We start from the raw sequence: 14880 nt of genomic DNA on the forward strand, positions 1-14880 counted from the left end.
GAGGGAAGGGTGGAGGATATCCCATATGTGCCCGAGCTCTGGGCTGACCTGGATTCGTTGGTCACACAAGAATGGGAACTGGAACAGGCATATCAAGAGTTGTTCAACCATGTTCAGCAGTATGCCCCAGTGACCATGGATTTCATGGAGTGGTCATCTGAGGATGTTGTCCCAGGAGGGATGGATGGGACTGCGCCCTCCACCCCTGAGTCACAGGGATACTGGGCAGCTAACCCAGATCCAATGCTGCAGAAATGCGACTTTATACCACAACCGGATCCAGAGATTGTGGATTTAATTGATTTTACATCTGAGGATGTTGGTCCAGGAGGGCTTGCAATTGGCTCCCCTTCCCAGAGAAAGGAAGAAAGATTTCTGGGTGTAGTGGATGGGACTGCGGTCTCCACTAGCACCCACCAAGCAGAAGAGCTACCATCAGGGCAGAGTGCCCCTGGTCTCTGCCTGCTCACAGCAACCTTGTAGGGTCCAGTCAGGCAGCACCAGAGACTGTGGTAGTGGATGGGACTGCGGTCTCCACACCTGGGTCCCCAGAATGTTGGGCAGTTGGCCCAGATCCCCACTCCCCAGCAGAAGTGCTGGCATCAGGGCAGAGTGCTGCTGGTCTCTGCCCACCCCTCCCCTTTGTTCCCAAGTCTGACCGTGACGCTCCAGCAGTGCCCGCTCCGACCACCCCAGCTGAAATACTGGCAACAGGAGAGAGGCAGGAGGGCCCCTCTCTACCAGCTCTGGGGGTCTCCGCAACCCCCATAGCAGCACTTTCTCCAGGTCTGAGCACGGCTGGCCTCAGCCCTCCATCACCAGAGGTCCCCCCACCAGAGGATGGTACAAACCAGCACTGGGGGTACATGTATCCCATACAGGTGGATGAGACTGTGGTCACCACCTGTGGTTCCCAGAAATGCTGGACAGCTGGCTCAGATCCCCAACCCTGGATTGAAGAGCCCCTCACCACCCTGTCGTCTCCCCAGCGCCTGAGAAGACTCCAGAGAGAAGGTGCAGTTTTCACTTCTCTGTAGTGGCAGCTATATTTTTCGGGAGAGGCAGAGGTCAGGCAGGTGAGTACTGCTCTTGGAGGGGCAGATTGGGGCACCAGTTTTGGGAGGGCATTGATGGGCCAAATGAACTGACTGACTACGGAGTCAACCCGTTTGGGATTTCCTCCAATTTTTTATTTTTATACAACACAATTGTATTTTCTTGCAACTACACAACGATTAATAAACACTAGGGCTGCAACAACGAATCGATAAAAACGTTAATAATCAATTATGAAAATCATTGTCAACGATTTTCATAATAGATTAGTTGAATCGAATGCTCTGAAAAACTCCCTTCTATAATCCGATCTCAAATAGAGATCGGATTATAACTCTAGAATCCAGACCCCCGCAAAGCTGCAGGAGACCCTGATCCTCTCTGCCAAACCTATTTTAGCGATGTCAGTTTTTCTTATATGGGGGGGCATAAGACATATCAGGGGGCACAGTGGCATAAAGGGGCTATAAGGCGTATCAGGGGGCACAGTGGCATAAAGGTGCTATAAGGAATATCAGGGGGCACAGTGGCATCACAGTGGCATATAGGGGTAAAAGGCATATCAGGGGGCATGGTGGCATATCAAGGGTAAAATGCATATCAGGGGGCATGGTGGCATATCAAAGGTAAAAGGCATATAGGGGGCTATAAGGCATATCAGGAGGGCACAGTGGCATATCAGGGCACTGTGGCATAATAAACACTATTCCAAACCCATATATTGTGCTAGCATGTATATTTTTTCATTGAATAAAACTTTTTTATAATCTTCATCACTAAAATGACATTCAGAATCACTCTGTACTAAGATGCATTAGCGTACCTAGCGGGGGGTGGGGGGGCGGCCCGCACCGGGTGCTGCTCATCAGGGGGGTGCCAACTTGCCGGCACCCCTCCAGAGACGGACAGTAATGTCCGCCGCTGGAGGAGCAGGCTCGCAAGGGAGCGGTATCGGAGGTCTTTAACAGACCTCTGGCTCCCTTGAGTGATTTTAAGCCAGTTCAAGGATCTCCCTTGAACCCAGCTTAAAATCACTCAAGGGAGCCGGAGGTCTGTTAAAGACCTCCGATAGCACTACCTTGCGATCCGCGCGGCAACAGCTGCTGTGCGCCGGGGTTTGTTGTCAGATCCCGGCGCACAACACTGAAGCTGCGCCCACCGCTGTCCGTGCCCTCTGAACCGGAAGAAGACAGAAGAACTGAAGAAGAGGAGCGAAGAGCAGGAAAAGGAGCTGTAAGGAGAAAAGTGGAAAGGTAGGAAAGCATTCAGTGAGAGTGACAGTGAGAGTGGATTAGTATATGTGTAGATTGGTATGTGTGTGGATTGGTAAGTGTGTGGATTGGTAAGTGTGTGGATTGGTAAATGTGTGGATTGGTAAATGTGTGGATTGGTAAATGTGTGGATTGGTAAATGTGTGGATTGGTAAATGTGTGGATTGGTAAATGTGTGGATTGGTAAATGTGTGGATTGGTAAATGTGTGGATTGGTAAATGTGTGGATTGGTAAATGTGTGGATTGGTAAATGTGTGGATTGGTAAATGTGTGGATTGGTAAGTGTGTGGATTGGTAAGTGTGTGGATTGATAAGTGTGTGGATTGATAAGTGTGTGGATTGATAAGTGTGTGGATTGATAAGTGTGTGGATTGATAAGTGTGTGGATTGATAAGTGTGGATTGTAAGTGTGTGAGAGTGATGGGTGTTATGCTGTACCATTTCCAATGTATTTTTCATTATATAATTATGCTCTAAAGTACATCATAACTCCCATCACTCTATACTGTTCCATACAGTGGCAGAGCTGGGAGACAGAGACCTTGCACCCCCATCGCAGGACTCCTGAAAGGTAAGTGAACTTCAAAGAGGGAGAGGGTAGATAGTTAGGAGGGGGTAGATAGGGAGAAGGGAGTGAGACGGGGGATAGGGGGTAGATAGGGAGAAGGGAGTGACAATGGGTAGATAGGGCAGAAGGGAGTGAGAAGGGGTAGATAGGGCAATCATACTCCTATCATGCCAAGTCTGCGAGTGCCTCCTGGAATCTGGGTATGCCTGGGCATGATAGGAATGTGATTGCTGTTAATTATATATATATATATATATATATATATATATATATATATATATATATATATATATATATATATTAACATTGTTATTTAATTGTTTTGTCCTATTTTGGTGTGTTACTTTAAATAAAAGTGTTAGATTTTTTTTTATGGTGTGGAGGGGGGTCATATTCAGTTTCGGCCAGGTAAATGCTGCATTTTCGGTTTCAGTCCAGAATTCGTTTTGGTGCATCCCTACTACTAATGAAGTGGTAGGACTACACCACATCAATGTTTGGCTTAGTATATAGTGATTTGGGTTATGCTGCACTATTGTTAATGTCTGGCTCAATGTAGTGATAGGGATTACACTGTACCACCGTCAATGTGTGCCTCAGTATATAGTGATAGGTGTTAATGCTGTACCACCGTCATTGTCTGCCTCAGTATATAGTGGTAGGTGTTATGCTGTACCACCGTCAATGTCTGCGCCGGTATATAACGGTAGAAGCTATGCAGTTCTAAAGTTTGTGTGTGGGGGGGTGCCACATACTCTAGGTACGCCCCTGCTAAAATGGCTAATCTTCCTTAGATCTTCCTTATAGTGATATCTAGTGGTCACTATGAAATCCAACATTTGAACCACAAGATGTACAATATTTTTTGTATAATAGCGACATCTAGTGGTAAACTAGTAAACCCGACAATGGACCACAAACGGTAAAATATTTTGTCGGATATATTCCGACATAGGGCCACAAAGCATTAAATTTTTTTCAGTTTCAAGCAATTGGACAAAAAAAACGAGTAAAGAGACAGGGTAATAGGAGAGCTTTGCGGAACATGAAAGAGATACTTACTGGATATTTAAATTAAAAACTACACATCGAATAGGTATTAATCAGGAATGGGATATTAACTAATGAGTCATTAAGCCTAATTTAATTCACTTTATGTTGTTTATATGTATTTAAGTTCTAGCATATATAATACGTATTGTTTGTTATGCCTTTAGGTGCTTTGGTATATCTAGAGTACAGATAAACGCAAATTCCTACCACAAAGTTTGACAAAGGCTGGTGGTAGAATTAGTGCATGGAAAGAGTTAAAATACTAGCATTTAAAATAATGGGGGTAAATAGAAGTGGTCGGCTTCAAAGATGCCCCAAATAAGACATTTCTTTCTTAATTGAAAGAAAAAAAAGGTTTGAAATAGCAATTTGCTATTTGTACTTCTTGCCCTATAACATGCAGCAAAAAACAAACTTTTTTCAGTATTTCTAAATTCAGTACAAATAGTAGAATCTATTTTGCAGGTTATTTAATTCGCTTTTGTAGATGTGTAAATTATTTTTCAAGTCAGAAAAGGTATTCTCACTTTTTTTACTAAATTTTATACTTTTAATATAGAAAATTATATGATCCACTATTTTGATTGTAATCTAAAGAAAGCCCTTCTTGGCCTCAAAAAAATATAGCAATATATAACGTGTGTGGTTACAGTATATGAGACAGATGAAAATTAAAGCTAAATACAAGCACCGCAGAATTGTTAAAACAGCCATTATCAAGAAGGATACAAAAAAAAAAAATCAGCCATTGTCATGAAGGGGTTAATTACACACCTAAGGTCAATATAGCTTTGATTACATACCTCTTGAACCAATGATTGTTGAAATAATGGAATTAGAGGATTAGTCCTTGGAATGTCAATATGTATCTGAAATTTAATAAGGCAGCAATATCAGTTAATCATGTACTACTAGAATTCATCAGTCACATGCTATCTTTCTACAGACATTTTTTTTTTATAAACACTGCACAAATCACTAGTAACTGACCGTTATGACTGTACCTGACGATATGTATCTTTGTGATGCTCTTCATTCCGAGAGTCATAATACTGTTCAATGAAGCCAAAGTACTCCTCACGCTTGCGTTGTAAGGTCAGTTTGCGTCTCTCCTTATGGGCAGGGAGGTAGCCCTGAAACACGGGGTGAGGAGTGAAAGTGTGTTTAATACGTATAATAATACGTCTTTGAAAGACTAAGCAACTTACCGAAAGAAGTCTCCAAGTAGTGGGGCGCACCTCTCGTGGAATACCGGGCCAGCTGCACTTTCTCAATTCCTCTGCAAGAAGATATTCGGAGTGCAGATTTTAGCAAAATCCTATCACTAAATAGTAGGTCTGCAACAACTAATCGAAAAACCGGATAATGAAAATCAAAGTCAACAATTTTCATTATCGAATAGTTAAATGATCAATTTGCCGTATTTGCTCGAATATAAGAAAAAGGTCCTCTCCAGAGCAAATGCTCTGAAAAATACCCGTCTTATATTCAGGCCGTCTTATAATCCTTCCTCAGATAGAGATCTGACTATACGACTAAGATCCAGATCCCCTGCAGCGGTGGAGGGGACCTGTATCCTCCTCTTCCAGCCAGTGGAAGTCTGCGTAGATGTCCACCGTCTGCCCCCACTAGACACCTCCCTGGTGTCAAAAAGAAGCACAGGGGGAAGACGGTGGACATCTACGCAGACTTCCACTGGCTGGACTTCCACTGGCTCCAGGAGTCTGGAGCACAAGTCTGGTGATACATTGGTAAATCGGGTGGGGCAGAGTGGCACATAGGAGGGCATAAGGCATATCCTGTGGGCAGAGTGGCACATAGGAGGGCATAAGGCATATCCTGTGGGCAGAGTGGCAAGCCCGGGGGGCATGTTGGTAAATAAAAGGAAATAAAAACAAGAAATGCATTTCTTGTTCTTGTTAATGTAAATTTTTTATTCTGCCGTTTGTTTTTAGCACCCAGTTTGTTCACCAAATTGCATATTTTTTTTGAAAAGTTCGCCAGAGGGTCCCCAGACCCTCTAGAGAATTCTGGCTCCACTTGCAGGTTGAATACAGGTACTGCATTTAACCGTGCAAGTCAATAGTTAAAAAATAAGAAAAAAAATATAGAAAAAAAGAAAAAAAAAAAGCTTTAACACCTTCAATCCCAGGGGTTTTTGGTACCTCAAAGCCCATTTTTGGGGTATGTCGGTTTAGCGATTATTCTCTTTTCCTGTGAATAGTGTACCCATATAAACTATATATTGTTTTTTCAAGGAGAGATAGAGCTTTCGTTTGATACCATAGTTGGATGATTAGCTGAAAATTTAGAATGAGAAATTTAGTAAAAACTAGCGAAGATTAGAAAAATAAACTAATTTTTTTTTTACATTTTCCCTCTGAATCCTCACAAAATTAGGTAAAGTGATGGAAAATCCCCTCCAAGTTTATCAATTCAGGTGTCCTGATTTCAGAAATACCTAATTTATATAGAATTTCCAGACATTCCCAGCACCAGGGAGCATACTATTAGGTGTACAATTTTGTATAATTTTTATGCCTATGGCTTAACGGGTTTGGGGGTTGTGAACGGGGGCAGGAGGGTTATACTGGCTAGATGTTATGCTAGGGCAATGGGAAGTAAGGTTTTTTTAAGATTTTTTTTATTATCTTTTTTTATATTTTTTTTTATTAATTTTTTTTTACATTTTTTTGTATTTTGTATATTTTTTATATTTTTTTTTTACACAGTAATGGTTAGAGGTCCTCCTAGGGACCTCCTGAACATGCCAGTGATGTCACAATGACATCACAGCTCACATTATAATTTTGTTTAGTATTATTTATATTATTATTTTAATGATTTTATTAATATTTTTTAAATGGACTAACAGTTTTTTTTTTCTGCTTTTCTCTTTCAGGACGGGAGGGGGAGTGAGAGAGATGGTTTCTCACTCCCCTCCCCGCGATCCCCCTGCACCGATCACACTGTGATCTCTATGCAGGTCCTCACAGACCTGCATAGAGATCGCAGCGTCTCTGTGCCTCATCGGAGGGCAGGATATCCCCGCAGGATGACCTTCCGGGTTACATCAGCAGTGACGCAACCCGGAAGGGAATGCCCGATCGCAGCCTGGTCTCCCGTGCAGCAGCAGGGATGTGTCCCTGACGCTGCACGAAGGGCTGGACGTACCGGGACGTCCATAGGGGTTTCTTAGTGGGCGTTTTTTGGACGTCCCGGTACGTCTATAGGGGATTGAAGGGGTTAAATAATAATAATAATAAAAAAAAAAAAGCGGTAACATTTAAAAATTATTATGAATTGGACGAACCATCCAGTTCCACCAAAATGTAAAACAAAATCCAAAAAGAATAAAATAAATAAAATTTATTTTTATGAGCAAGTGCTAAAATTAGCGCTGTATCTTCCCAAAAATCATGACATGGAATGAGTTAAAGTAAAAAGCATTTCCTATACCGAAGGGGTGCCTAATTTAAAAAACAAATAATGGTTTGATGGGGTAAATTGGAGTGGCCGGGCTCAAAGATAGGGCATAGGCAAAGACTGACCAAAATGGAGGGGAAAAAGCGCACTTTACAAATGTGGCCTTTTAACCCCAAACACCAGACAAACCCATGCATGGGTGGTATCACTGTACTCGGGAGACATTGCTGAACACACATTGAGTGTTTGATAGTGATGTATATACCTGGAGCTATAAATTTATACCCGAATTACAATTTGTGTGACAAAAAAACAAAAAATTACTACCACAAACTTTGGCAAAAGGCTGGTGGTAGAATCTAATGCATGGAAAGGGTTAAAATGCTAGCATTTGAAATACCTTGGGGTGTCTAGTTTTCAAAAATATATGGTTTGATGGAGTAAATTGAATTAGCCGGCTTCAAAGATGGCCCTATTAGGACATGGGGGCAGTAGGACCAGATGTAAGAGTTTCAAGTTAAATGTGGCGTTTTACCTCCCAAACAACCCGACAAATCCATGCATGGGGGTATCACTGTAGTCGGGAGATGTTGCTGAACACATATCGGGGTCTTGTTTGAAAGTGACGTATTACTTTTAAGAAAAATGGTTATACTGTATTTGCTCGATTATAAGACAAGGTTTTTTTCCCCAGAGCAAATGCTCTGAAAAATACCCTCGAGGTTGTCTTCTAATCAGACCTCAAATAGGGCCAGGCTGCTTACCGGTGCTTTGGTCGCACAGTGTGCGAGCAGCGTCTCTTGTACCGGCCAGAACAGGAACCCAGCAGAGTCACGTGAATGCACACCACGTGCCTCTGCTCCCCTCCTTCTTCCTCTGTGGCGGTACAAGAGAAGCTGCAGAGGGAAGAAGCCAGGCCCCTGCAGAAGTCTGGGAGTGAGAGATTTGCAGTTCAGGTAATGTGTGGGGGAGGGTTTATGAGCAAGTATGTGTGATTAAGGGAATGAATGAGTATTTAAATATTTGTGAATGACTGTGTGTGTGATAGCATGGATGTGTAAGGGGGGGGTAGCATGGATAAGGAGGCTGTAATCACACTCCTATCATGGCCAGGTTGCATGGCTGCCTGGGCATGATAGGAGTGTGATTGCTATTAGCAATTATATATGTATATATGCCTCCAGAAACGCCTTTTAACCCCCTATATGCCATGTGACAGAACCAGCCTCCTCCCTATCGACTATGGGCCCAGGCCTTGTAGAGACTTGTGTGTGTGAATACAGGGGTTCAGTTTCTGCTGATGTTCCCCTTGTTTTAGCACTCAGTGTCTCAAAACTGTAACGTCAGCTAGACATCCTGTGGTAGGAAGAAGGCTGATTGTCTTTGCATTGTTAATTGTACAGGTGTGAAGTGTTTCCCCTGTTATTGTGTGAGTTAGCCCTTGTCTTAAGACCCCCTGTAGGTATGACTAGGTGTCAATGCTGCATACCAAATTATCAATTACATAACAGGTAGCTGTTAATCCTGTGAGCTCCTGTTATCCCTGTCCTGGCCATTGTCTGTCTCAAGTCAATTATATGTCTATCCACGTCTACGTCCCCAGTTAATGTAATTATTTATGTCTCGTGTCATCCTGTCCTTACCCCGGATATTGTGTTGCAGGATTTGATCTAATTACTTCCTTCCTGACATGGTAATTAGATCATGTGATATTTGCCTTACCCCTTTTCTACTTGTGTATATATAGCTCTGTATTTGGCTTTAATAAAGGTTGCGACTAGTTCCTATCCGGTAGAAGGACCATGTCCTTTACAGGGATAGGAAATAGCTTGCTCAGTGTGTGTGAGCTATTTTCTATCCAGCAAAATTACCTTTTGCCCCCTAGTGGTCAGGTCCTGTACAGGCATAAGAACTATCCAACTCATGTAAAGAGAGCTAGTTTCTATCCCTGTAAAGGACCTTTTGCTCAATCGTGGCCAGGTCCTGTTAAAGGATAGGAACTAGATGGTTCATGGTAAGAAATCTAGTTACCATCCAGCTTAAGGACCCTTATCTCTCCAGCTCACACAGCTCACCTACAGGGATAGGAACTAGACGGTTCATAGTAAGAAATCTAGTTTCCATCCAGCTAAAGAACTTTTATACCTTCAGCTCACACAGGTCCTTATACAACCAAGAGACAATTATACCTCCAGCTCACACAGGTCCCTTACAGGGATAGGAACTAGACGGTTCATAGTGAGCAATCTAGTTTCCATCCAGCTAAAGGACTTTTATACCTTCAGGTAAAAATGGTCCTTTACAAGGATAACAATCCCTAGTTCCTATACTGCAAAGGGACTCATATCTCTTGCTCACACAGGCCTTTTACAGGGATAGAAACTAGACGGTTTACGGTGAGAAATCTAGTTTCTATCCAGCTAAAGGACTTTCATACCTCCAGCTCACACAGGTCCCTTACAGGAATATGAACTAGACAGTTCATAGTGAGAAATCTAATCTAACAACTAATTGTGTTAATGGGTACCGATGTGTCCTTTTTATGACTCCAATTGTCTTACATCTGTCCTGGATTCACACCTTAACCCTGTGTGGTCGCTAATCATCTGAGCAGGAGAAAGACACAGCCAATGGAGCCTTTCTTGGATATTCTCCCTTGTGTATGGCGGTCCGACGCACACAGCTGAGCTGTTCCCACTACCTTTGCACTTGTCCGCTGCACAATACTCTGTGGGCAACAGTTTATGCCTGGCTCCTATTCCAAAAAGCCGCCACCATGAGGACGTAATCTATTAATCTACCCATGTCACTAAAAAGTTAATGTTTTGTGAGTGGTTGAGATAGACTGTAGAAGAAGAAAACAGTATAAACATCTAGTTATGTTCATTTAATTATTTGTGAACATTTATTATTATTACTATTGTTTTGAAACATATACAGCTGTTGCTTTATTTTATCACATTCTCATATACATTGTGAAGGTCTCAATTACAGACATGGCATTTAGTTTATAACAAATGAGTCTATTCACTAAAAAATCTCCCTCTTTAGGCACGTGCTCTCCCTCTCTCGAGGTGCCAGTGAGCGTGTCTCTCTCTCTGTGCCAGTGAGTATGTGTGTGTCTCTCTCTCTGTGCCAGTGAGTGTGTGTGTGTGTGTCTCTCTGTGCCAGTGAGTGTGTGTGTCTCTCTGTGCCAGTGAGTGTGTGTGTCTCTCTGTGCCAGTGAGTGTGTGTGTCTCTCTGTGCCAGTGAGTGTGTCTCTCTCTGTGCCAGTGAGTGTATGTCTCTCTCTCTCTGGCACAGAGAGACACACACACTCACTGGCACCGAGAGAGAGAGAGAGACACTCACTGGCACAGAGAGACACACACACTCACTGGAACAGAGAGAGAGACACACACTCACTGGCACAGAGAGAGAGACACACACTCACTGGCACAGAGAGAAAGACACTCACTGGAACAGAGAGAAAGACACACTCACTGGCACCGAGAGAAAGACACACTGACTGGCACCGAGAGAAAGACACACTGACTGGCACCGAGAGAAAGACACACTCACTGGCACAGAGAGAGAGAGAGACACACTCACTGGCACCGAGAGGGAGAGCGAGAGAGACACATTCAGTGGCACAGAGAGAGACAGAGACACTCAGTGGCACAGCGAGAGACAGAGACACTCAGTGGCACAGCGAGAGACAGAGACACTCGCTGGCACAGAGAGACACAATCACTTGCACACAGAGAGAGAGAGAGAGAGAGAGAATCACTGGCACACAGAGAGAGACTCACTGGCACAGAGAAAGAGAGAGAGAGACAGAGAAAGAGAGAGAGACTCACTGTGAATTATTTCACAGATTCACGTTTCCTTCTGCCTCCATAATATTCAGTATTTTCAGTAGTTCTGTTAAAACTTCATCCTCACATCCCACGTTATTGAAAAAGAAACAGCAGCCCAGCACAGCCCATTTGCACGTCCCGCGCTGCCGCTTATTCTTCTTCTTCTTCATGTAGTTCTTTGTACCATGTGACCAAATAATCACATGGTCTGCTGACATCACCAGAGTCCTTCTACTGGGTAGGAACTAGCCGCTACCCTTTAATAAATGAGTCCTGTTTTCACCTCAACATGAGTGTTGCCTGATGTTTGGGGTGGGCTGTAGCCACGCTGTGTAGCTAAGCTTCGGATGGCCACAGTGCCAATGCGGCTTCAGTACAGCGACGTCCCCCCTTCTATCTACAACGCTGGTTCAGCCTGGTGCTGAAGGGGTTACTTGTTGGTGTCCCGGGAGGAGGAAGCAACGTTTGGCGGGAGTACCCAGTCGGGGTACAGGTCGGTCCCGTCACATGCCAGAGTGGCATATAGGAGGTTAAAAGGCATATCATGGAGCAGAGTGGCATATAGGGGGTTAAAAGGCAAAAGTGGGATATAGGAGGGTATAAGGCATTTCTGGAGGCAGAGTGGCATATAGAGGGTTAAAAGGCATTTCTGGGGGCAGAGTGGCAAGCCTGGGGGCATATGTGCATAACGGGGGGGGGCAGGTTGGCAAATAAAAGGAAATTTAAAAAATATATATATTTTTCTCAATCGTTGCTTTTATTAAATATGAAAAAAGTAGTTTACATGAATTAATATTTACTAGTAAAACTTTTTTCCTATAGGGTAGTATTATATCCAGGTTTTTTCTTTTTTTCCTAAATTAATATTCAGATTTTGGAGGGTCATTTTATAATCTGGGTTGTCTTATAATCGAGCAAATATGGTATATATTAATATTGTTATTGCATTTGTTTTGTCCCAATTACTTACTTTTAATAAAAGTGTGGTTATTTATTTATTTTTAAGGGGGGGTGGTTATTTTTGGTTTCGGTTTCGGTCCAGAATTTTCATTTCGGTGCATCCCTAGCGCAGACATCCTCCACTACTGTACTCCACTTCTGCCGGGGCTTCTATCATGGAGCACCAGCGTGATGTGATCTTCCGGTGCTCCACCATAGAAGCTCCAGCGAAAGTGCCGGCGTATGGACGCTCACCGGCTGCCCATACTAGACACCAAGGAGCCTAGAGCACGGGGGGTAAGTCTGGGGGGGGGGTATCAAGGGCACAGTGGTATATAGGGGGCACATGGGGTATAAGTCTTATCAGAGGGCACTATGGCATATGGGGTATAAAGCATATCTGGTGGTATAAGGCATATCTGGGGAGGCAGGATGGCATACTGGGGTATAAAGCATATCAGGGGGTATAAGGCATTTAGGGTATATAAGGCATATGTGGGGAGGGCGGAGTGACATATCTGTGGGTACTAGGCATATCTGGGGGTATAAGGCATACAGGGGGTATAAGGCATATCTGGGGAAGACGGAGTGGCATATCTGGGGGTATAAGGCATATATGGGAGGCAGTGGGGCAAGCCTGGGCTCAAATGTGCATAACTGGGAGGGGGGGGGTTGGAAATAAAGACAAGAAATGCATTTTTCTCAAAGTTTTTTATTCTGCTGTTTGTTTATTAAATTATTTTAAATAAATAAAACATTTACATGTATTTTGTTATCCGATTAATCAAAAAAATAATCGACCAACTAATCGATTATGAAAATAATCGTTAGTTGCAGGCCTAGTTAGAATACTAGCATTTGAAATACCTTGGGGTCTCTAGTTTTCAAAAATATATGGTTTGGTGGGGTAAATTGCATTGGCCAGCTTCAAAAGATACCCAAAATAGAATATGGGGCAGAATGACCGGCTTTGGAAAAAAAAATGGTTTTAAAATAGCAAAACGTTAATTTTACTTATTGCTCAATAACTTGCAGAAAAAAAAACATTGGGTATTTCTAAACTCAGGATAAATAGTAGAATCTATTTAGCAGGTTTTTTTGATGAGTAAAAGATTTTTCGGGTAAAAGTCAGAAAATTTGGGGGGGGGGTTTTAATGTTTCATAAAAAACAGGATAAAAGTCAGAATAAAAATGAAACTGGAGGTCCACAAATAAGAATAATCCAGAGCTTTATTAAATAAAAGCAAAAGTGGATAAAACACAATGCATTTTGTCCAAAACGTGTTGTGTTTTATCCACTTTTGCTTTTATTATTTAATAAAGTTTTGGATTATTCTTATGTTTGGACCTCCATTTTCATTTTTATCCTGACTTTTATCCTGTTTTTTATTCTGATTTTTATCTCACTGGAGCTATTCCCTTGGTGGGGAAAATACCACCCATGCTGATGAGGATTGAGCAACTTTTATTCGCCCTCACAAATGTGAGTACGGGGGGGGGGGGGTAGAGTGGCAGCATATCTTGGGGGGGCAGAGTGGCAGCATATCTTGGGGGGGGCAGAGTGGCAGCATATCTTGGGGGGGCAGAGTGGCAGCATATCTTGGGGGGGCAGAGGGGCAGCATATCGGGGGGGCAGAGCGGCAGCATATCTGGGGGGGGGCAGAGCAGCATATCTATAAGTAGGGTGTATTAAAATGGCTATTGGTTGTCTGTCTGTATGTAATATATGTTGGCTAACTGCATAATAGATACCAAAAATGTTAAAATACAGTGTGTTTGGTAGAATACTGTTTTACTATTCCACTGATGTGTATTTTTTCTAAAAATATAATTTTTTCTTTAGAAAAAGCACCTAAAACTTTTAGGGTGCAGCCTATAATCGAGCCAATACGGTATATATTGACTAACTAGTGAGCACAGATATATGCTCAAAATTAATTACTTCAAGGTTATATTGGTCACGCAAGTAACTAGTGTATAAAATAAATAAAATAATCACACCTAGGTCAGTGTTGGAGCAAGAGAGAAGTTGCCTGAACTTTTCTAGGCGTGTTTTTTCCCGTACAGTCATGGGGGGTGCTCCAGAAGCATTCTGGTCAGAAATTCTGGCAACAAGTGGAATGATAGGACGGAGAGGAAACTGCTGCTGCTGCTTTTGTGGAGGTTTGTAGAATGATGAATTACCTATGATATACAAAAAATAAAATAATTAGGTATATATGTGATACAGTCTGAAAGTTAGCAAGATATCAAAACAGCAATAATCAAAGATAAAATAAAAACAGAAAATAATGGTTTTAAACTAGAAAGCAGTGAAAAAACACAGCTTACATGCACAGACTTCAAAAGAATAAAACAAATGTGTGTTTTAACTACTATACATGAGCAGTGCAGATGAAAAAATCCCTCCCCAGCTACATTTAATTATTTGTTCTTAACATCAATAACATTTGCATCAATCTTTGAAAAGTACAGAAGAAATACACAGGTTATGATCATCTGACCACAGCAAGGTCCTACATGCACAGGGTTGTCATGTACACGTAAAGCTACAGTACCAAAAACAGGACATGTTCATTACGGTTTCCAAATTTTGAGTTCTTGATATTGTCTTGTAAAGAGACACTCCAGCCATCACATGCACTTTAACGCATACGACAGCTGCCTGGTTAATTTGCGTTTTTCTGCAAAATCCTCCTCCCCTTGTTCACAAATGCATTAAATTGT

At 42.4% G+C, this 14880-nt stretch overlaps 1 protein-coding gene across 1 annotated transcript in view; it reads right to left on the reverse strand.

Annotated features, from left to right (window-relative positions):
* The window catches only part of LOC149280811 (TBC1 domain family member 22B-like), a gene marked incomplete at its 3' end in the record, with an annotated part of 79339 nt that extends 65115 nt beyond the window's left edge, over positions 1–14224 (reverse strand). The window contains exons 1-4 of the mRNA XM_089500070.1: positions 14155–14224; positions 5158–5228; positions 4954–5082; positions 4753–4818 (exon numbers count right to left, since the gene is read on the reverse strand). Of these exons, the coding sequence (XP_089356196.1) occupies positions 4753–4818; positions 4954–5082; positions 5158–5228; positions 14155–14224 (336 nt within the window). The remainder of the gene's footprint in view (positions 1–4752; positions 4819–4953; positions 5083–5157; positions 5229–14154) is intronic.
* Between the last annotated feature and the right edge of the window lie 656 nt (positions 14225–14880).

This window comes from Sceloporus occidentalis, unplaced genomic scaffold (genome assembly GCF_023333645.1).
Source record: "Sceloporus occidentalis isolate IW3139 unplaced genomic scaffold, rSceOcc1.0.p SCAF_146, whole genome shotgun sequence".
Lineage (NCBI taxonomy): Eukaryota > Metazoa > Chordata > Lepidosauria > Squamata > Phrynosomatidae > Sceloporus > Sceloporus occidentalis.